Source organism: Lissotriton vulgaris, chromosome 12 (assembly GCF_964263255.1).
Source record: "Lissotriton vulgaris chromosome 12, aLisVul1.2, whole genome shotgun sequence".
NCBI lineage: Eukaryota > Metazoa > Chordata > Amphibia > Caudata > Salamandridae > Lissotriton > Lissotriton vulgaris.
In genome coordinates this window covers 812,065,337-812,089,862 of record NC_141700.1, presented here as the reverse complement: position 1 = coordinate 812,089,862, position 24,526 = coordinate 812,065,337, and the positions used below count along the sequence as shown (strand labels likewise).

The following is a 24,526-nucleotide window of genomic DNA, read 5'->3' as shown; positions in this document are numbered from 1 at the left end:
GACCTCATATAGGCCGTTGTCCATGCTAACGGTGGACTATAAAATTCGGAGTCGTATTCTGGCTACCAGACTATTACCACACATGACCACACTGGTCCATGACGATCAGGCCGGGTTTATCCCAACCAGGAACACATCAACCAATATCCGCCGCCTTGTGAGGTTGTTGGGGTGTTCCTTGGACCCAGATCAGATGTCGGCAGTGCTGTCCATAGATATTGAAAAAGCTTTTGATAAGGTGCTGGAGAAGTACGGCTTGGGCGACCACTTTGGATGCTGGACGAAAGTCCTCTACTCCTCGGCGACAGCCAGGGTGAGTAGGATCGGTCATATCCTCCGACTATCTGGTGCGAAGGGGGACGAGGCAGGGATGTTCACTCTCCCCGCTGCTGTTGGCGATGGAACCACTGGCGACCCAGGCTAGAACAGGGAGGGCTTATGCAGGTATTGTGTGCGACGAGATCTCGCAATACATTTCACTTTATGCAGATGATTTGCTGATGTTCTTGGAGGACACGGCTGAGACCCTGGATGGGGCAACTGCAATGTTATCGCACTTTGGGAGGCTGTCAGGCCTTAAGGTCAATTGGAGTAAAAAATGCCTTTTCACGTTGCGGGCGACCATGCCGCGGCTGACCGAGGACATAATTTGGGGTCCGCATCTACCACGGGGCTGATAATATGCTAGAAGGGAACATAGGGCGTTGCATACAAGCTCTGAGGGGCTGCATGGCGTTCTGGGCGACCCTCCCCCTATCGGTACAGGGCAGGGCGGCGCTGCTCTACTATTTTCGCACGCTGCCATTGTGGATCCCACAGCGGATCTTTAAAGAGTTATGCACTCTAACGACTGATTTTTTTGTGGGGCCATGGGAGGCGCCGGGTAGCACTGGATAGGCTGCAGAGGCCGAAAGCAGAGGGGGGACTAGCGGTTCCTAATTTCAAAATATATTATTTGGCGGCGCAACTACAGATCCTCACACAGAACGTAGCGAAGAAGTTTAGAGGCCCTGTCCAGGCCAGAGGGGGAGGAATACAGAGACACATCCTGTCCTATATTATCATGCAGCAGAAACTTGAGCTACGAGATTTAACGTTCGAAGAAAAGACCCTGCGTTTGTGTTGGAACAGAAGCCAGAAGAGGGCGGGGGTAGCGCACCCATATGCTCCCGAAATTCCGCTAGGTATGTTGACGGCGCTGCCGCATGGTGGGGACTGGTCCCCGCTCATGGATTGGGTGGATTTGGGACTCCATATGGTGGGAGACCTATATGCTGATGGCGAATTACTGCCATTTCGGACGGTACAGGAACATTTTGGCCTCCCAGATGGTCAAGTCAAGTCAATGAATTTATATAGCGCGCTACATACCCAGAGGGTCTCAAGGCGCTTGAAGAGGGGTGGGGAATTACTGGTCGAATATCCACGTTTTAAGTTGCTTTCTGAATGCTAGGTGGTTCTGAGTGAGGCGAAGGTGAATGGGAAGTGAGTTCCATGTTTTAGCAGCCAGGTAGGAGAAGGATCTTCCTCCCATGGTGGTTTTGTTGATGCGAGGTACAGCAGCAAGGGCTTGATTGGAAGAGCGCAGCTGGCGGGAGGGGGTGTAGAAGGAGAGTCGTGTGTTGAGGCATTCTGGTCCGAGTTCGTAAAGTGCTTTGTGTGCGTGGGTTAGGAGGCGGAATGTTATCCGTTTATTGACGGGGAGCCAGTGGAGGTCTTTCAGGTGATCAGAAATATGGTCTTTATGTGGGATGTCTAGTATGAGTCTGGCTGCTGCGTTCTGGATGCGTTGGAGTTTTTTCTGAAGTTTTGCGGTGGTACCGGCGTATAGGGTGTTTCCGTAGTCCAGTCGGCTTGTAACCAGAGCGTGGGTGACCGTTTTTCTAGTTTCGGTGGGGATCCAGCGAAATGTTTTTTTGAGCATGCGGAGAATGTTGAAGCAAGATGATGAAACGGCGTTGACTTGTCTGGTCATCGAGAGTGAGGAGTCCAGGATGACGCCCAGGTTCCGAGCGTGGTCCGTCGGGATGGGTGCTTTTCCAAGGGCCGCTGGCCACCAAGAGTCGTCCCAGGCGGAAGGGGAGGTGCCTAAGATAAGGACTTCTGTTTTGTCTGAGTTCAGTTTCAGACGGCTGTGCTTCATCCACTCGGCTACTTCTTTCATTCCTTCATGTTGGTTGGTTTTGGCGGTGTTGGGGACTTTGGTGAGTGAGAGGATTAGTTGAGTGTCATCAGCGTAGGAGATGATGTTGAGGTTGTGTTGGCGTGCGATGGCCGCAAGGGGGCTCATGTATACGTTGAAGAGGATGGGGCTGAGTGAAGATCCTTGTGGCACGCCGCAGATGACTTCAGAGGCTTCTGATTTGAATGGTGGGAGGCGGACTCTCTGAGTTCTTCCGGCAAGGAACGAGGTGATCCATTCAAGTGCTTTTCCTTGGATTCAGATGTTTCTGAGGCGTTGTAGCAGGGTGCTGTGACAGACTGTGTCGAAGGCTGCGGAGAGGTCGAGGAGGATGAAGGGCGACTGTGTCTCCATTGTCCAGTAGAGTTCGAATGTCGTCTGTTGCTGCGATGAGTGCGGTCTCAGTGCTGTGTTTTGCTCGGAAGCCGGACTGTGAAGAGTCGAGGGATTTGTTGATTTCGAGGAAGGTGGCGAGCTGGTTGTTGACAGCTTTCTCGATGACTTTGGCCGGGAATGGGAGGAGCGAGATGGGGCGGTAGTTTTTGAGTTCAGTGGGGTCAGCTATGGGTTTTTTCAGAAGGGCGCGGAGTTTGGCGTTTTTCCAGCTTTCTGGGAAGGTGGCGGAGTTGAGGGAGCAGTTGATGACGTCTCGGAGGTGTGGTGCTATGATGGAGTCTGCTTTGTTGAAGATGTGGTGAGGGCATGGATCTGTGGGGGATCCTGAGTGGATGGAGTTCATCAGTCTGATGGTGTCCTCCATGGAGATTGGGTTCCAGTCATTAAGGATGTTCAAGGGGGGTGAAGGTACAGCAGAAGGTTGTGTAGGTTGGTCTCCGGGTTGGTTGTCGAAGCTGTTGTGGATGTCAGCGATTTTGTCGTGGAAGAACGAAGCTAGGGAGTCGCAAAGGGTTTGAGAGGGAGTGATGTCGTTGGAGTTGGCAGTGGGGTTGGTAAACTCTTTGACGATGTTGAATAATTCCTTGCTGTTGTGGGCGTTGTTGTCTAGTCGGTCTTTGAATGCGGCTCTCTTGGCAGTCCGGATCAGTTGGTGGTGTATGCGGGTGGCGCTTTTGAAGGCGTCCCTGGTGCTGGTGTTTGGGTCTTTTTTCCAGGCCTTCTCAAGGGAGCGACCGTGTTTCTTGGATTTCTTAAGATCATCGTTGAACCAGGATGCGTTTTTGTTGCCTAGTTTGATTTGATGCTTTTTCAAAGGTGCTAGGATGTCGGCGCTGTTGGTTAGCCATTGATTGAGGTTAATGGCTGCTTGGTTGGGGTTCGAGGGGTGGGCGGGGGGGTTTTGAAGAAGCGATGAGGTAATCTGGTCGATGGTGATTTTGTTCCAGTTTCTTCGCAGAGTAGGTTGAGGATGGTTGTGGGTTGCGGTCTTTTTGTAGGTAAAGTGAACGCAGCTGTGGTCCGTCCAAGGGAGAACTGTGGTGTGACTGAAGGAGATATGTTTGCTGGAGGTGAAGATAGGGTCGAGTGTGAGACCTGCGTAGTGAGTAGGGGTATTAACAAGCTGTTTAAGTCCGAGGTTGGCGAGATTGTCCAGAAGAGTGGTGGCGTTGCGGTCGTTTCCTCCTGTATGCGGCCGTGACAACGGCAATACGCAAACACTGGCAAACTGGACAGACTGAGCCCAGCACGACCATGGCCTGCCAATATGTGGTAATGGCGGCGGGCACATTCAAGGCGGTCACCTGCCTCCATTCCCGAATGTTGAATGAGGGCCTAGAACCACTTACAATATTGAAACAGAAGTGGGAGGAGAGCATTGGGGAACCCATACCAGATGCGACATGGGGCCACATTCTGAGGAGAACTTGGAAGGGGAGCAGAAATGCTCGGTTTCAGCTGGTGCACTTCTTTGTGGTGCATATAGCCTACCTTACCCCGGGGAAGATTAGGAGGCACTTCCAGATCCATGGGGCGGCATGCCCTAGGTGCCTGGCAACTGATGTGGAACTAGACCACATGCTATGGAGCTGTCCGACACTGGGGGCATACTGGTCGGAGGTGGGGGAGCTCCTTAGGGTAGTCACTGATCGACAAGTGGAATTTGATATGGCGACCTGTTTGCTGCTATGGTTCCCCCACACGGCGAAAACAAAAATCACTAGTAAATTCATTGACCTGGGCCTCATTTTAGCACAGAGGGAAATCACCTGGCACTGGAAGTCGAGGGAAGGCCCATCCAGCAGGAGGTGGACGAATGAACTGCAGAAATGGGCCAGTAGTGAAAGTGGGCTTAGGTTCCAGCAGGCCACTCGGGCGGCTAATGTAAAGAGTATGGAGATGGCAAGGGCGTGGGAGGGGCTAGTGCAAGCGCTAAAAGACTATCTGGTTGCTGATGAGGAGGTGAATGTGGGATCATTGTCAGAAGTTCCGTGAGGCACAACCGAGAAAGAATATTGATCCCCGGATCTTTCCTGACTATAGATATTTGTTTGAACAAGGCCCACAACACTAGCAGTACGGGGGGAGGGAGGGGGAGTTGGGGGATCTCTTTAAGAGTGTAAATGTTGAGAAGGGTACCTGGGGGGATACAGAAAAGCAGATGACAAACCATTATACCGACTGGAAACGATTGTTTTCTCATGTGTTTTCTTTTCTTCCTTTCTTTCCTGTGTCCCTGGCATTTTGTGGCAGACGCCGCCCGACCTCCGGGTTGTGGGCTGAATGGCCGTGTGCTGTTACAATTATGATCTGTGGACGGCAGCTGCCAGAGGCAGACCTGTCGGAATGATTGCTTAATAAAAGGCTCGCCAAAGAGCTAACCCTGTGCTATGGGTCTCGCATCAAAGATAGCTAGGTCTCCTAGTTAGGGGTCAATGTTTATAAGGAGAGACCTTCTCCTCTCTGCTGCCAGGGCACAGTTCGCATTGCTGAGGAGGCATATCGCTTTCTGTGCCCAACCAGCAACTATGTCCGTAGACCTAGGGGATCCAGAAGCTTTTGAGTGTTTTGCCTTTTGGATAATTTGGGTCAAGGGGTCCACTACGTCCAGGATTTTGTCCTGGCAATTTTTCCAGGACCTATCTGTTCCCTTTTATCTTGGGCGTGTTCACTACTTTCCCTTTGAGCGAGGGCCTGGGGCATTCCACCCGCTGTCTAGTTCTTTCTCTATGGGTTGATAGATTTTCCCCGCCATATGGTGGTATATGTGTGTAGGGTCAAACATATCTGAGTGGCCCCTGTCCCCCTCTGGGGACTCAGAGGATTGGGTACCCTGGCACCAGGGACGACCCGGGTCCTTACCTTGTAGTCGAAGAGATCTTCCTCTGACACACCCTTCCCATCGGGGTCAGAATTTGGAACGACCATGTTGCAGTTTTCTCTGGGCTCATTTTTCTCCTGGCAGGGTACGTTTTAGCATTTGCACACTTCTTAGGAAGGTTTCCCTGAGTTTGTCAAATCCTTCCAAGTGCCCTGCGTCACGCTTTGTGGCCCTTTTTTCCCCACATGGGAGTCACTATGACCCACCTCAACCTGGTTAGGATCACTGAACATCCCTAGGATGCTTCTCGCCAGCCTGTCCACCTGTTCCCTAAGGGGAGCCAATGCCCTAGAAATAGCCTGCAACAGCGCCTGGTCTACTGCAGGTAGAAGGCGTTTAGGGGGGTGGTGGGTAATTTTTCTTTAACCTCCTGGTATAAGGAGTAAACATGGTCCCCAGATGAGGACATTTTTATTCTGGGGTGTGAGCACAAAGAAACAAAGCCTTTAAGATTTATTGGGCAGCCCCCTCGCCGGTGCTCCAACAGCTAAAGCTAAATTAGTTATATCAAAATGAAAAAATTGAGAGCCAATATGCCAATGACCACCAGATGGCGCTGCTGGGATTCAATTGTGTGGGAAAGGAATCACCGCGTTGCGCTGTCAGTGCAGCAAGGGTTGGTTAGGGATAGGAACGGCCGCAGGCTCGGGAGTCCTATTCCCCAAGCATGCGCAGAGTGCTGGCGAGAGCACTCAACGGATCGTCCGGGCTCTGTGTGCCGCACAAAATCCCCACAGAGCATGTGCCCCGCAACTGAGAGGTTCACGATGGTGGAGGAAGAAGCGCCCGGGCAAAAGCCTACTGCGCAAAGCCAATCACCAAATACTGTTATTGAAAAAACAATATATAACAATACAACAATAAGTTGGATAAGAGAAGAATGCTAGAAATGTCACTTAACTGACAAGCAGTGAAGAAAGAGGCAGCGGAAGAGACGGCACACGATTATATGTAATGGACCGTACTATGGTTACCATGGAGACTGCTCCCTTATGGTTCATGGGATGTGTAGTCTGTATTGTTTTTACAGATTTTTTGTTTAATGGTTTTTTAATACTGCTGTTTAACCCCTTGCATGCTGATGACGAACCCCAGCCGTCATGCACTACGGTGCTCGTGTGCTGATGACGGCTGGGGTTCGTCATGGCCCGCCCCTGTTCATTTGTTTACAGCACAGGGGCGGAAACGGGCCAGCAGTGAAGGGGTTAAATAAAGTGGGGGAAAATGCAAATCCTGCCTCCACCCTAACCTATAATATTGCAGTCCTCGCGCTCCTCTGCTGATTTCGCGATTATTTTGCAAATCGCGAAATGCTGGAGGGTCTGTATTTGAACTCCGTGAATCTGCTTCCCATTAGAATAGATATCAACCTAACTGAAGAAGGTAGTAAAGTGAAATGCTCATTTTGAAGAAAGATTGTTTTAAAGGCAGGCCGTGTCTTTAGGTATTGATACATGTTCCTCCTTTGTCTTGAACAGGTGAAGAATAGCTACACCGGTCTCTTTCCTTGAATGTCTAAGAAACATTGATAGATTCTGTGCTGGAAGCAACATAAACTCTGGACTGGTAAGTCTCTGCAAATGCTCACAATCTGACCTCATCCTGTAGAAACATCACCATTTCCCAGAGTTGGAACAGCCAGCTCATTCTGGTTCCGTGACATAGTGCAAACCGTTTCAGGAGCTGCATAGTGAGGCACTACTTCCTGTGGTCTGTTTGTGCCGTGTGCCAGTGACTCTTTAGCCAGTTTTTTGCACTGAATTACAAAGCTGATGCATATTACACAGTCTGGTCTGAGTAATTCCCCATGCCAGCATCTCATGCTGGCTTGCTATGCCACATGGCTTGGCTTACACAATGCCTTCTTCAAGTAGCTCACATATCTGCACATAAGGAATTAACTCGGGCCATGAATACACACATGCAAAAACAACAAGTGATGGACTGAATGTGGATCAATGTCACACACTCCCCCAGTCAAAAGATCTGGGCCCAAATCCATTGTTTTTTTGCACTCCACACCACCCTGGGTTAGACAATGGCGATATGCAAATCAGCTCTGACCCTGTTGCCCCATGGGAACAGTCCAGTCCGAACTACAAAAGCCATGTCCTTCCCAGAACGGAATCAAGCATCCGAGGACAGGGTGGTGTGGAGTGCAAAAAACGATGGATTTAGGCCCAGATCCTTGTACTGGGGTGAATGTAAGACATTGATCTACATTCTGTCCATCAAATTGTTTTTTGTAATTTTCTCCCTGAGTGTACTGGGGTAGCTCAGACGTGGGTCCCAGAGCCTTCACACCACTGGAGTCAAGCTAGCCGGGCTGATGAGAGGTGTTACCTCGAAACCGGTCCGGTCCTCGGATGCTTGATTCCGGTCTGGGAAAGATATGGCTGTGTAGTTCGGACTGGACTGTTCCCATGGGGCACAGGGTCAGAGCTGATTTGCATAAAGCCATTATCTGACCCAGGGTGGTGTGGAGTGCAAAAAACGATGGATTTAGGCCCAGATCCTTGTACTGGGGTGAATGTAAGACATTGATCTACATTCTGTCCATCAAATTGTTTTTTGTAATTTTCTCCCTGAGTGTACTGGGGTAGCTCAGACGTGGGTCCCAGAGCCTCCACACCACTGGAGTCAAGCTAGCCGGGCTGATGAGAGGTGTTACCTCGAAACTGGTCCGGTCCTCGGATGCTTGATTCCGGTCTGGGAAAGATATGGCTGTGTAGTTCGGACTGGACTGTTCCCATGGGGCCCACACGAAGGCCACCAAATCTGTTGTCCTTCTCATGTGGCTCATAAAGTAGGAGCAACCCCCATCTCACCATTCCTTCCATGTGTCTCAATCAAGACACATATCTGCACACCCGGACTGACATACACAAACCTTTATGCCACAGAAGGCAATGGCAACCTTCCTGGCTGAGGTTCCTCCGCCATAACTCATCTCAGAGTAGCACTAATAGCTTGACCTCTCTAGCTCCGCTACTAAAAAAAAACTGATAACACGGTCATTAGTTGCCAACCAGACTCCGGGTCCAGATGGATATCTGCTGGAGTTCTACTGCACCTTCTCTGATCAACCATCCCATGTGCTGGAGCAACTATGAGACCCCGACGGAGAGTGGTCTAATTCACTTCATCATCAGCTTGAATGTCTGGAAAGAATTTGCAACTGGACATGTGCTAGTGTCATTTTGAGGCATTAATGTTCTGGAGAGAGTTAGTCTTGGAAGTGCAAACCCTGACATTATCTGGATTGTTGCATGTGCTAATGTGCAGTCGTGATTATGGCTTCAGCAATAAATTGCTCATTGATGACAAAAGCAGGTCCTCAGTTAGGCTCGGGAGAAAAAAACATGATTAGTATTGTTTTCATCATTATTATTTGCCTTACTTGACGTCTTTCAGTAATGTTGGGTTGTAAGTGGTATATTACTGTGCAAAGTGAGAACTGTTAAAGGACTGGATACTGGAAATGCAGTGTGCTTAATTGATAGAGGACATATGCTGCTTGGCTCTTTGAAAAGCTGCATTAGGGCTAGAGAATATCTTTTGAGGTTATATTGTTCTAGAGTATAGGGTTGCGTTCTATTGTATAGTACAGGTTAATTATATAGTGCTTCTCATATCCCTTGCTAGGCCGAAAGTGCTTTCTGGGTGATCGGCTGAATTGTTATATAGCACATCATGTCTCTTGTGAGTTTGAGAAGTGCCCCATCTTACAGTGGGTGAATGGTTGAAAGGGAGTTGTTAATTGGTTCGGCCTATGTAGGACATGGTAATGGTTTGATGATGTGGTTGACACAGTGCGCCAAGGAGCATCCGCACATAATCCTGGAGATTGCGAGAGTGTGAAGTTTTGTGCTATCTTTTGCAGTGGGCCGTAACCTACTTAGAAACGACACATTGATGTGCATTGGGGTTACAGTGTACATATGAATAACTCTTAAATACCTCTAAAATAAACTGTTTGAGAAAAAGGTTTACTGATGACACAACGTTCTGGGTAACTAGCACTCACCTATTTTCTGGTCATTTTGCTACTTGTGTTTGACAGTTTTGTGGCTTTCAGCGGTTTTTGTTAATTGTTCCATTTATGATTTATTATATTTTAAATAGTTCTTCAATAACTAGTTAAATGTTTTTTTTGTGGTGCTTTGAATTAGTATGAAAGACATATTCTAGGTTTTAACAATGGTAAATATTTTTACATCCAACAGAAATCTTCAAACACATGTGAAGAAGATGGAACATAAATTGAATTACTGATGACTCCAGTAACAAAACTGCTGTAAGAATCCGGGAGAAAATGGTCTGCAATCAGAAACTGAAGGAACAAGATGGAAACAGAGAAACACTCACATGAACAGACAAACAGTTGAAGAAACCAGCACAGTTAGTCAGGTGGGTGCCACCCTGCAGCTGGACTCCTAAAATGTCTGCATAGAGTCTGAATAGGTGGCATGCCCTGCAATGTACCATCTGGCATAGAAACATGCTGGCGACCAGCCCTGGTCCAGAAATATCAATACAGTGCTAACCTTTCAAATACATAATTAGTTGTCAGCTCCACTCATCGATGGACCACTGCAAACAGAGCTAGCGCAAAGGTGCAGCAAACCTAAATGAAGAGCTGGACAAAAGAAAGTTGAATAGAACGGGTTTTCAGTCCATTTCAGAACATATGACTGGAATTCCAAATGAACAATAAGATTCATTGGTCAAACTAGTTTTTTGAAAACCATTGCCCAGCTTGGAAACTGTACACCTAAGAGTTTGTTGTCCATTATGTGATACTCTTAAGTGACATTTAAACCGTGCTGTGAAATTGGCTGACGTTTATCTGAAATATTATAAAGGAGTGTTGAACAATGATGGCCCAGCAGCAATCGCTTGCACACCGAATCATACCCTTGTTTGCCACTGTACCTGCAAGAGAAATATTATACGTATGTATTGAATGTGGGAAGGGCTTTACTCGCTCATCAAGCCTAAAACGCCATCAGCAAACACACACAGGAGAAAAACCTTACATATGTGGTGAGTGTGGGATGGCTTTCAGTCGATCATTTGATCGAACAATTCATCAACGAATACACACAGGGGAAAAACCATTCACATGCAGTGAATGTGGAAAGAGATTTAATGACTCATCGATCTTGCGAAAACATGAGCGAACACATGTGGGAGATAATTCATACGTGTGTCCAGACTGTAGTATGAGTTTCAATGATTTACCGTCGCTACGGGTCCATCAGCAAATACACATAGAAAGAAAAACATACATATGCAAGGAATGTGGGCTGGACTGTTCTCGGTTATCAAACCTAAGGGCGCACGAGCGAACACACACAGGAGAAAAGCCATACGCATGCGGTGAGTGTGGAATGAGTTTTAATGTCTCATCAGCCCTAAGACGTCATCAGAGAACACACACAGGAGAAAAACCACATACGTGCACCGAATGTGGGATGAATTTCAGAGCCTCGTCGAGCTTAACAGCCCATCGGAGAATACATTCAGGGGAAAAGCCATATGAATGTAGTGACTGTGGGATGACTTTCAGAGCCTTATCGCATCTAAGGGCCCATAAGCGAAGACACACAGGGGAAAAACCATATAGCTGCAAAGAATGCGGCAGGGGTTTCGGAGTCTCATCAGCCCTAAAGCGACATCTGCGAACACACAGAGGAGAAAAGGACATAACAAGTGAAAGTGAAGTTAATGTCAGTTGATCTTCAAGTCAAATATCCTGTCAGTGAACACACATGAGAGAATACACCCCATATAGTAGAGGTATTCATGTAGCGCATACAACCACTGATGAGGCGCTGAAATGCTTTGCAGATGGGCATTATGCTACACCATACCCAGTGTTAATGGTTACTGACGTATAAGGAGTGTAGCTGGTGATGGAGTTTCTATTGGGTGCCATGCATTATGTAATTTTCTTCTCACGCACATTGGAGCGGTATACTCCTGGCTCCAATTGTTAAACTAGTTAACCATGCTTTGATTAATAAGGATGCCTCACACTATTGGTAATATTGTCATCGATATGGATAATAGATTGGAATGCTCTTTGTGGACATGTATCGATAATGCATTGTCCTGCTATTCGTAGAAAGTTGTGAGAGCGATAATGTTGGGAAAGTGGTAGTATAAAGTTTTAAAGCTCCCATTTAGCCTGAGTATGAATGTTTCAAGTTATGGTATGCAATAGTTTTGGATAGCACAGCAGAATAGGGATTTAGGGAAAACACCACATTTAGAAATTACATGCAAGGTCATGTTATGTGTGAACATGTACTGTATTGATTTCATAATTTCTGAGCTTGCTGTGAGAAATGTTTTACTGGAAACAGCTTTCTGAGTGGATACACTTTATTGTTACAGATGCACTGAACTTTAACAGTTATAACACCGAAGGACTCTTCAGGGAATGCACACAGGTCAGGAAGCCTGCACATGCCTTGAATGTCGCAAGAATGATAATTCAATTTTGACATCTAAAGAAACCTTGGTGAACACGCTCACTGTTGTCTAGTCTATTTAGAAGTGTTTGAATTGCCTTAGTTTCCACCACGTCAGACATCTTTGCTGTGCCATCAGTCCATCATGAATATTGGTGGTCAGTAGTAAGATAATAAATCCTAAGATGCAGAAGCCATAACACTATATAATGTGCATCATATTGGCGCTCAAAGTTCTAGTGTCATGCTACCGACTCTGCAGACCATTATTCTGGTGTACCTTCACTTAGGAATGAGGTTAGATGCTGTAACTGTGTGTATGTTACACCTCACAGCCTGGAGATTCGAGCACCGAAAAGGAGCCTGATATGGAGTTTGGTAGGCGGATTATCCTCCCTGCCATATTACTAGTGCATTATAGCCTTTGGCACTTGTAGTAAGACAGACAGGATATCTGACTCATTCGTGACAGAGTAACCCATCTACCAAACTAAATAGGGTCCAAATTGTGCATTTTTGGGAAAGGCTTAAATTGGTTCTAATCCACAAGAACTCGCCAGAACTGTCAGGAAAGTAAACATGAAGTGAATTCTGAAGGCATTTCAATGACCTGCGCTGAGCAAGAACCCATCAGAATAAGAAGGCACATTCAGTGGATGCTGGATGGTTTTCAATTCTCCTTGCTCCTTATGGATCAGTTGAAAAAATATGCTGGGTGAATGTACAGCTACAGAACCTCGCCCAACATGAGATAACCAAGGACCTTCGTGTGTCGGACTTAGACACTGGCATGACAGACAAATTATTAAAATAGTTATTTCAGCTGTGACCCTGGTTCGTTCTAGGTATTTGCAATGCTGTAAACAGTCACTAACATGCCTTGTAGTGCTGTTAACCCCTTCGCTGCGGCGGCTATTCCGCCGCAGCGCTAAGGGGGTGGGGCGGCCGCGCGGCGGTTCCGTGCTTGTGACGGAACTGCTCCGTCACGGCTCGCGGGTGAGCTGTGCTTGTGACGGGACGGTTCCGTCACGGCCCGCCCGTTCTTTAGAACGTCCGCGCAGGCGCGGAATTCGCGCCGCGCAGGTGCGGCGGCAGGGCTGTGACGGAACTGTTCCGTCACCAGCACAGCCCACCCCTCGCTCGTGACCGAACGGTTCCGTCACGAGCATGGAAGAGGTTAATTAATTGTTGATCTTGTTGATGGTCACTCTGACCAAAAAAGGTTGACAGTCCCGAAATCAACAGAGGTGGAAACTGTATAAGATTGGAGAAATAAACCCTATTTGGAGATGGTATCTATGAAGACATTTTTTTTCAGGGTTTAACATCATTGGCTGAGAGATTTACCAGGAATTGCACGTTCTTGATTAATTCAGGATGTTCATCCATTGAGGGGACATTCAGGGGAAAGGTGCAGCAGGACATAATCACCCCTGACCGTGTGCACATTTGTCTCCATTACTGCTGGGCTTGCCTGACTCCGATTGGTTTTGATGATGTACTTGCAGATAGTATGGCATGTTCATGCTAGGTGTAGTTCACAAACTACTAGGCCAAGGGAGAAGATTTAGCAAGTGGAGACACCAGGCCATAGGCTTGTATACTGACACTGACTGGAATAATGCTGTAAAAGATTTGTGTGGCGGAACAGCAGAGCCAAGTGCCAACCATGCCCTGTGTATTTGGGCAGACTGTGCCAAGGGCAGCCAGCCCTCCGCAGCAGACGAAACCAGTGGTGAAGCTGTCCAGGCTGTGAGAGAAGCCTACGGTTGTGGGCAGTAATGCCCAAAATATTTAGGGAGTGAGGATTGCCATGTCCTCCGATGATCTCTCATAGTAGTTGCCACTCTTATAGATACTACAGGCAAGCGCAATGTCTCTGTACAGGGCATGATTCTTTGAAACTGTTGCATTCACATGTAAACTGAGGACCACAGTTCTCTAGCAGAGGTATTCCTGGAGACTCTAAGCAGACTACAGTCCTGGACATCAAGTGATTTCAGTTTTGTTTTTGAAGTGCCTGATCTAGAACAGACACTGTTCCATTTGCTTGTGTTAGGTGTGCAAGTCATTCCTTTTACCTTTTGTTGGTTATTTATATTCGTTTTATTCAATCTGTTAGTTTATTTTCCTTTTTAATTTTATTTTGTTAATTGCTCCATGGCAGTAGCCAGTGTCACAACCCCCATTATTTGCGAATGAGGCGGGGGCCTTTTTTTCTATTGAAGAAGCTGTGTGAATCCTACTTAGTTGCAGTTGGAAGAGGAAAAAAAGTAAGTCTTTCAGGAAGTAGAATATACTGCTTCACAATTTGAGGGTGCAGCAAGTGTATGACAGCCCTCTTGAAATTCGAGTGGGGAAAGGTGGTGGTGGCTTTGCCGGTGTTTGGCATGCATTTGAAAATATTGAATTATCGGTTCTTGTATTTTTTATTCAAAGTAATTTAAAAGCCACAAATTATATAAATGATAGATGGTATTAATAAACAAGCATGTTAGCGCAAAAAATCTTAAAGGTGTCTCATGTCGTGGATCAAAGAATCAGGGCTTACACAAGACATTTAGAGCGATGTCCTCAAGCATGCTTTGGGCCGTGCAGGGGTAATAAGAGACTGCACCAAAAATCACCAGTTGTCCTGCTGTTTATCATGTAGAGCTTCCATCTCGGACTACCCAGAATTGCATCAGTTGCATTATCTTATATTAACTATACATCCCTATGGCCTTCCCCAATGGGAAGGTGTGGCGCAGCGGCCAGGGAAGTGACTTCGGAGCACTGGGTTCGCGGTTCGATCCCCGGCTCCAGCGGCAGCTCTGCACCGTGTGACTCTGGGCAATAGCTCACTTAATTTCCAGGACGGCCCCCAGCGCCTTGAGACCCGTAAGGGTGAGTAGTTCTCGCTTTACAAATACAGATCTATGGCGAGAGCACCAGCAAACAAGCAGACTGTGATATCAATCATTTGAGCCAATTCCATCACTGCTTTTCTCACAGACCTCCACCCCTTAATTCTCTTTGACAAATATTTTCCTGATTAGTTGGAAGAAGTCCTGAATATGTCCCCCTTTGCGATATCTGTTTTTAGGTCGCAGCCTACCAGACAGTGCAGCTTTCTGGTTTGCTGAAGACATCTTGAAGACTCTCAAAGTTGATCTAGCAATGCATTCGGTCCATTGCTAACCATTGACTTTCTGGTTAGTAACTCACATTTTCTGGCTTTCTATTTGCTGGCTTTATTTGCTTTAAGCTCTCCAGGCTCAGTTCATACCTCCCATTGCCTAAACCGTTCTTTCTGTATTCTTCCACTAACTTTCTTTCTGTAGACAGGCCTTTAAATCTTGTTCTTATCTTGTCACGTTTGCTGTTCATTCCAAGATAGAGTTCAAATATCTAGCTGTGTCTACGAGGGAGCTTGGTGTATACTTTGCTTTTGGATGACATAAAAGTGAGATCGTTTATAGGAAAGAGGAATGCAGATTACTCTCTCCATGGAGCCTCCTCATGCTCATTCTATGCTCCATTTACAAAGCTGTAATATAATCCTTAAATAGCACATCCTGTAACCTGTGGATGACAGATTTTTATTTTAGCTAGATAGGTAACATGGCTGTTAGCGCTCTGGCACCCTGCAGTGGGATTAGTAGCGCTTTTAAAATAAATAAAATAGTGGTATTTCTAGCACATTCTCTTTCTGCGCAGCACATCGTGCCACCACTCAGGCTCATTAAATATTTATCCAAGTTTTTACGAAGGTTATTCATTATTATTGCATCGAGGCCTAAACTGCATTGTTCAAAACATTTTAGAATGTTCTGCAAGACTCAAAATTCATTAACAGATGTGTGATTTACAAAAACAGCAGCAAAACCAACAAATTGCAGGTGGTTTCCACATATTGAGCACTTCACTTTGCCGTTTACTGGATGTATTTTGAGCCCAAAAAATAGTGGTCTCCAAACGGAACACAAATTTAGTTGGATGAATTAAGTGAAAGCAGATGGAACAAATAATGGTTTTTACTAGAACATCTGCTACTGAAGATTGTGCCAGCGGTTTTCGTTTAAACTTGTATGTTATAAAAGTGCAGCCTTGGCTGACCCGTATCCTACTGCTGCATATCTTCATCTGGATTCGGATGGCCCATGTTTTCTGCATGTTTGGGATTTTTTGTTTTTTTATCTGTTGGTCATTAGTGCTCTTCCCCAGCCCTCTAAACAGTTGTCTGTTCGCCTACACGTAGAATAGTTTTCAATTTTCTTTAGGTTAATAAGTAGGTTTGTTTTATTCCTCGAGATAGTGGTTAAATGTATCACTTGAAATAACTTTTCTTAAGACTGATTTGATATAGATTCATCTGTAGTCCAATCGTATGTTTAAATCTTTCAATTAGACAACAGTGTAGGGTTCAGAAATCCTCAGACGAGCATAAACTGCCCCACTGATCTCACCCCCACCAAACTGTCAGGAAACAGATACCAATAGTTGTATATAAACCTTGCACATTGGGCATCTTCACACCCAGAAACTAATCAACCCATGTAAAGGGGCCAGTGAGAGAGAAGAGGAAAGGAGAGAGACCACAGAGAAAGCAGGAAAACATGCATTGGCAAAACCAATAGGTTTTACCTATGTGGGAGCGATTGGCTTTGCCAGTGTCTTATAGCTAGTTATTAACATGCATTGGCATAGCCAATAGATCTCGTCTTTGGGACCTTACAAGTATTTAGTTATGCAGCACAATATCCTTACTGCAACAACATTAACTGTTGCATGGCTAAACACTTATAAGGTCCCAAAGGCGAGACCTATTGGCTATGCCAATACACATTAATAGGGACATTAAAGTGATAGCATGGCCTCTGTGAAGTGCGTTCCTTCATGCTCATTACTTTCATCTTCCCCCTTTAACACCTTCTTAAACTTATTTTAATATATATATATATATATATATATATATATTGCTCTTCAGTTGCTTCAAGTTTGGCAGCACGGTTTTATTTTCACTTCCAGTAGCACATGTGATACCAGTATACAATGTTGAAAAACTCCTTCGTGCGCTGTTTTGCTCCTTTTGCAACAAGCCATGCGTCTAGAGTGAATTCGATTTTAATGGTTGGCTGGGAGTGTGTTGTGGATCGAGATGACCGTGGGCAGAGCTGCAAGTCAGTCCGCCCCAATGCTTTATGGACATAGTTTGCCAGCAGGGGGCGGTAGAGAGAGCAAGATGAAGAGAAAGAGAGAGATGGGGCGAGAGGAGAGAGAGCGAGAGTTGATAGATGAAACACAAGTGGTAACCAATCCCGACCACTTCTCCAGTCAAACTTAACCACCAGTGCCATGTATTTGGTTTCTATGCGCCAGCGCCTCGAAGCAGGTGAGCTCCGCAGTGTGCACAATAAAAGCCAAATAAATATAAAAGACATTGTACAGAAGCAGCTGGTACCGTGGGTTCCTGCACCACCAGAAAATGCACAAGCGCAGAGTCCCAACGCCAGACATCTAGTACACCCGCCAGCGTTAATCCCACCAATGCTAGGGATTGGAAAGATAATAAACGACTATATGGGTCAATAAAAACCCGACCAACCCAGCAGGCACCCGCAGGACTGAAACCCGCAGTGGACTGGCCAGCAGCCTAGCAGCCTTTTGGTTCTATCAGGTTGTGTGGGTCTTGGTAAAACGCGGCTGCAATGTGCTATGCCAAGGCCAGTATTAATCACTCCTCTTTTTATTTATTTATAAAAACAGTAATCTCAGGATCTAGGCTTGATTAAAGACTTTGTGGGAGCAAGCCTGGAGGAGAAAGCGGCCTCCTAAGTATCGTATAACAGGAAACACCCCGCCCCTAGAGTGAATTCGATTTTACTGGCTGGCTGAGAGTGTGTTGTGGGTAGAGATGACCGGGGCATGGTTTGCCAGCAGGGGGCTGGAGAGAGAGAGAAAGAGAAAGAGGGGGTGGGAGAGACAAAGAGAGGGAGAGAGATAGAGCGAGAGAGAGAAAGAGAGCGAGAGAGACTTAGAAGCCCGGGAGTGGTGCGTGTGCTGTTTTTCAAAGCACATACTCGTGCTTGTGGCACTCCCCTGCGCGTTCCCGCAAGCTGGACGCCGCCACAAGCACAACTGTGTGCTTCTAAAAACATCAGAGCGACGGCTAAAGGTCTCCTATGCAGCGACCTAGAAACAAATACTATAAGCACGCTTTTAAACATTTTTAATTACATTCCCTCTTCATAGCACTGCTTTAAATACAATTTATAGCCCTTTTTAGATCATGTTTTGCCATGCTGCACAGCACCCACTCTGCTCTACAACATAGCTAAAAACAAATTGTCAAATCGCTCTCACATAGGCGAGACCTATCAGCTTTGAGAATTTAATGACAGCAGAAACAAGAATTGGCAAAGCAACGTCCGTGGTATTTATGCCTTATGCAAAACCTGGACTGAAATAGATTAAACTTAAACATTGGAGGAAAACGTTTTCAAATGTATATATAAGTTTCCCCATCCATATTGTTTAATTTTGTTTTACTGTTTTCTTGACCTGTAGCTCTGATCACCCCCAATGCGGGCCTTGCCTCATCCTTCATTTGGCTCTGTATGTTGTTGTAAACCACTGAGCACACAGTGCCAAGTCCAGCACACCACGAAGTTTGTCTTCAGGCAGCTTTTCCATTCAGAAGCTCAATGCATCCTTATTTGCCTTGAGCACTGTCAGTGACTGAAATATTTGGCAGGGCCTAGTATTAAATATCTTTCAGACTTCAGCAAATGTCAGATTGATAGTTCATAAATGGGCTGTTCAACATTGCACAGTTCCCAATCCACCACCGAGATGTATCTGCCTCTCTGCAACTTCTGAACCATAGTAAGCTCCACATTTGTCTTTCTTCTGCAACTTTCTGTGCGTTTAAGATTTTTCACTAACATTTTGCTGAGGGTATTTATTATGTATTGGGACAGCATCATTATGGGGCTAGAGGTTATGCAGATATACCAGAAGATTGTCCTTGTGTTCAAGAACCCATTCACAAACCTCATCCTCTTAATGTTAAGCAGTAAGTCCAGCACCGGGGCAAACAGAAAAGGTGAGAAGGGCCACCTGTGTCTTTTGCTTTTTCCAGCCTCTCTCTACTCAGACACTATTTTCATAGTCTACATTTATGACCGAATTGTAGAATGCAGCTGCTCAACCAGATGCAACAATCTATCCCTCAAGTTATGTAGTATGTTGAGCATAAATAGCTACCCAAAATGCATTTTTGACTTCTAAAGGCACAGCTTTTTTGGGGTCTTTTCGGCCACCTCATGGGGTAGCCTACTCATGTTCTTGGAAGTATTGTGAAAGAGCGAGAACCCGTCTATGCATGTAAGGGATGTCACCACCCCTTGCACTCTTGTAGCTAACCCATTTCTAAATATCGAAGTGTCAGCATTGAGTGGAATGTGTATGTTGTAGGACCTATGGTTATTGCCTGGTTTGGTAATTATCACTACTCCATCTTCCCTCATCGATCGTGAGAGGGTTTCATTTAGCAGTAATGTGCCTCAATCAGTGACCAGTCATCTGAGAGATTGCCACCAAAAGATGTTTTACGATGGCTACTGCTAACTCAGTTCTATTTAGCGGTTTATTCAAACCAACCGTGTACATACTGTTGGTGCTTGAAGTCTCAGAAGCTATCCTATGGTCTCCATATGTTCTAGATGTGGGTCTGGCATGCAAATGTCTAATACTCCCTTGGTTGCCTATTGTGTTAGGATTAAGGTGTCCTTGCATAGTGGTGTCACTGTACTGCAAAGGTCTTCCATTCTGTGTGGCCTGAGCAATAGTCGGCCGCCTTTGACCATGAGGTCTTTGCCTGTACCACATATTATCAAAAATCTGAAGGTGCTCTGCTTGTGTGAAATTGGGTGGGTGGATGTGGATCACTGGATGGTGATGGAGAAGTGGCCAAATAATCAGAGGAAATTCAAATAAAAGTTAAACCGTCTTGAAAGAGTATAGGAGGGGATGTGTGCGGCGGGGATCTTGTGTAAGTACCATGTTCTGGAGTTAGCAGTGAAAATTAGGGTTTTGATGATATTATGTGCTTTGAATACTGAAATAATGAGTTGTGCTTGTCCATTAAGAGTGACATGAGCCAGAGCAATGTGCCCAGCCACTATCCAGACCATCCAGCAGCTGAATCGATGCAGTCAATGGAAACCGGTGCCTGGGAAGGAGAGATAAATACCTTGATTCCGACAAAATGGCAAAGGTAAACACCAAACAAGAAGAAACAAGATCACAGGAAAATACAGAGGAGTGAAGTGGAGCTAAAAATATATTTTACAGGATGAGCAAAACTACTAAAAGTACACAGTCTGATGTTACGGAATTTTAATGAAAGCTGAAGAAGATATTCCCCTCCGACTATATTTTGTGTTACAACAAACATTTAAATAAAAGAATACAGATCAGCCTTTGCGTTGACGTGTAAAAAATCAATTTTTTCAGAAAATTTACATTTTAAATTATTTCATAACACTAAGATCTTTGTCAACATAATATGACCGCTACTGTTTTTAAAGTAAACATTTTGTATGTGAATAAAAAGTACCTGTGAATTTGCACTCTATCACCATGACTGGAAAAGACTGCATGTGAAAGCTGACTGTTGGTGATCAAAGTGTATATATCGTTTTAGGCCGACTAGATTTTTTTTAATATATGAATATAAGTAAGAAATGAGAAAATATGTACCAAGTAAGAACATCTGAGATTGTTTTTATATGTTGAAGGTGTTCTATAATGGTACTTTTGGAGGTCAGTCTGAGAAGGGGGCAGGACAAATCGACACTGTATATGAATCCTCAATCAAATTATTTTTCTCTCATTCCTTTTAATATAAAGCGCGACAACCTCCTTCAATACCATCTGAGCATTTCAACTGTAGGGGGTGAGTTACGAGGGTCTGCATCAGGATGGGAGTACAATGAGGGTGTACGGGATTGACAACAGGGAAAAGGGGATCGACCTCCAAGATCTGTAAAATGTAAGAAATAAATGAGGCGGCTCTTTTGTGACATGCCTTAAAGGGTTGGTGGTCTCTCATCTGAAAACCTGCAAATTTATAGAGACCTAATGATATTTTTAGCCAGTAGAATTGTGGTGAGCAAGACCCATCTAAGTCTGTTACAATTTAGTATAGCCAGGTCTGTGAATTTTGGGCTATAAGCCAATGTATTGTGTGTTAAAAGGAGCAAATGGAGGTCAACAAGAAAACAAACTTAAATGGGTTCCGGGTGCACATGTTGAGTATCAGTATATGGTATTTAACTCTTTATGTACATTGTCACTTTTAGTCCAAAGTGAAGACTTATAAAATATTTAACAGTAAGAAGAATGTTAGAGTCCTATACAATTAATTTAAATTGTGAATTTTTCTGAAACATTTTGGTCACATCAAGTTCACAACTGTGATGTATCCTTATTTAAACTTAGGTTTTTGCACCATCTCTAATCCATCAATCAGGATTTGTAAAGCGCACTATTCACCTGTGAGGGTATCCAGGCTTCTAATCAGAAAGATTATCCCAGAGTCCAAATACAATTGTGTTCCTTAAATAGGTCCAACACTAGCTCTTGTCACATGATACTACAGACTTAGCAGACTGGTGGACCGTGGTATGATAGAGAAACACCTTGAGTGATTCCGTTGCAATATGTTGACATGGCTCTATCAGTTGGTCGGTAAGAAAAAGAAAACATGTATGTGCCATACTTATCCATAGTGTTATTATAGCTGAACTTCCAGGTCTTCTCAATTTACTTTCTTGTTCCTCAAGCAACAAATTTGTTGAGCGCAAAAAAAGAGTGAAACTGAGTATTAAAAGCAGCAGAAGGTCAAGACATTGAACTGTAATGAAACACTTTGAAGGATGGACTGCAGCTGGCCTCTCTGTAGTTAGTCAGGCAGTGGATATTGAAAATATACTTTAACCTTTTCTCTATTAGTGTTTCGGGTGGCTTTATAATTAACTTGGGTGTCTGCTTTGGATTCTCTATTCTAAAAATGACGTTTGAAATCCCTTTTCTTTCAAGCAGGATTTTTTCTTGTATGTACTCATATAAATTCTGCATCAGAAAAATATGTATATAATATCAATGCTTTCTTTCTTACTGTTTCAGCTGCATGTAAAATAAACCAGATGGCTCAATCTGTTCCCTGTGTATTGTTTCTGGAAATAGTTTTGCACTGTTGTTTAAAATGTTTTCTGCAATAACCTGAAGAAGAAATGTAGCACTCTTTGAAATTCCTTAATAAAGTGTGCTTCTCTTCTTATCTGTGTATTTTTTGTATGTTGCTAAAAAAAAAAAAAGACTGATGCCTCACTTCAAATGCACTTTTCTGTAACAAAAAAGAATGTGCCTCTGCTCATTGTGGCAGCCGTTTTTGCATTTTAACTGCTTTTAAAATGAAACCAGCATCATCCTTGGGGTGGGTAATTGCTCATCCTAGTTTTGGGGGAAGGGTCTGCGGGAATATCGGGGCAGTGATGCTTGTAGGGTATCATATGACATCGACAGTTCCAGGCACTTTCATCTGATAGAGACATCTAACCGCAGATTCCTTAACTTAGAATATCCCTAGGTGTTTTCCCCAGAAGTACCTCTGCACGCCGGTCAGTCCTGATGTCTTCCACGGAAGTGACGTCAGTGGAGACATCAATGGAGACATTTAGGACCCCCCTGGCATAGCTAATGTCAGTTTTCTTCTTTTCTGCGTCCCAACGCAGATCCGGAGAAGCGGTTACCTCGGGCCTGTTTGTTTCTTTCTCTATGCCTTTGGCATCCGGGAACAGTGTGTGATGCCTTCTGGCTTCAAAGCGTGTGACTCCTGTAAGCGGCAGATGTCAGCGACGGATCCACACGCGATCTGTATGTGGTGCTTGGGAGAGAACCACAACTCTGAAGCTGAAGTCCCTGCGGGAACGGCGCATGAAGTTGTTGTCCGCCCAGATGTCCTGTTCGGAGTCCGTCTGCCGCCGGTCTCCTTCTCGTGCAAGGGGTTCGGTTAGGGACAGGTCGCGGAGTCATTCACGCGGATGTCGATCTCCTGCCGCAGGTAAGCATAAGGAAAAGAAGTCACGGAGGTCGCCGACCTCGCACGACGGCGGGGCCCGCTGCTCCTGGTCTCCACCGGACATGGGCCTTCAGGATTAGAGCCCCACTTAAGATCAAGATTTTGCCTGCGGGTTCGCCCTCGGTGCCGGTTGAGCACCCTGACTCCCGAGTCGGTGCGATGTTAGGACACAGCCCGGAATGGCATCCTTCTCACACGTCCAAGTCCAAGCCTTCCACGTCCCTGCACAGCCCTGTGGGGCTCCCTGCGCTAATGCCGGCTGAGGCTGCGGTGCAGTCCTCGACTCCGAGTCGACTCTGTTCCTCGCAGGTTCCCACCTCGGTGGAGGTCGCGTTGACGCCGTTCCGGCGCTAGACAGAAGAGGCTCATTCGGAGTTAATGGACGGTGATACAATTCTGTCTTGACGCCGATCAGCGTCGGTGCTATTTCCCAGCTGTTCATCAGTTTGTGGAGGCCGAATCTGAGGAGGCCCCTGTGGGTTCGCCATTCCCAGGGTTGTTTTGCTGTCCTTCTGGGCAAGACCACATGCACTGGCAGGTCCCTGGATGTCCTCAGGCTGTGGAACCCCCATGTTTTGGTGGCAGAATTAGCCTCATGCCGTCCCCTATGGATGACCTGTTGTCGCCATCTCGAATAGCCACAGTGGCTACTGTGGCTTTTGCAAGGGCGATTCGCAGAGCTACGGATATTTTACAAGTGTGGCCACCCTCTGCCTCTGAAGTATGTGCTGATGATTTGATTAATTGAATCTTCTCTCCTATGAGTGACAGTGACTGTACTGTACTTTGAGGTGGTTCACATGCAATTAATTTAGATAACGACTTAAAACTTACCCGAGTCTGTGGTTATTTACTTCAAGGTATAAAAGTTAGAATTAAGATAATTTTCACCATCAACTATTTCAACTAATGGTCCATCGACCAGAGGAAAGACCTTTTTGATCAGTGAAAGGTTGGTTAAGAGTAAGAAATAATCAATATTGAAGTGTGGAAAATCATAAACTTTGACACCAGCGGTTTACTCATTTCTGTGGGTTTATGGGCCCAGGTGAGTATACGATATTGGATTATCTGTTGTTGGTATACTGCTGGATCAGTTTTCAAGGACTTATCGCCGAGTTAGCTGCACTTTATCTCAGCCAAAGTGGGGATAAATGTATCTTCCTATTCAGAAGCTGGTGCCAACAGCTCATATCACAAATTTACCTGCGATAGCAGCCACAAAAAACATCTCCACAGATGACCCCGCAACTAACGCTAATGATATTCAGAGTAGGTGTTCCCGTGCAAAAAGCCGCAACAACACCACTTCGCAACATTCTCAACGACCAGCGATAAAATCACAAAACTTGTGATAAGGCTTGTTAGCAGCAGGAATTTAACACCTGCTCTTACCTGGTGTAAAGTCGGACGACAACCTGCACCATAAAAGGGAGCCCAGCCCAGAGCCTTACCTGAAG

At 45.5% G+C, this 24,526-nt stretch overlaps 1 protein-coding gene across 3 annotated transcripts in view; it reads left to right on the top strand.

The window, feature by feature from the left end:
* LOC147678859 (uncharacterized) overlaps window positions 1–22,140 on the top strand; it is a 54,347-nt gene extending 32,207 nt beyond the window's left edge. The window contains exons 2-4 of one of the 3 annotated variants that reach the window (XR_015302498.1): window positions 6,938–7,025; window positions 9,686–9,869; window positions 11,862–22,140. Coding sequence is in view for 2 of the 3 variants with exons in the window: in XM_086946301.1 (XP_086802427.1) it covers window positions 10,337–11,200 (864 nt within the window). In the remaining variant the exon portion in view is untranslated. Of the gene's footprint in view, window positions 1–6,937; window positions 7,026–9,685 lie in introns of all 3 variants that reach the window. The other 2 variants (XM_086946301.1, XM_086946300.1) reach the window with 2 other exon arrangements.
* The last annotated feature ends 2,386 nt before the right edge of the window (window positions 22,141–24,526 follow it).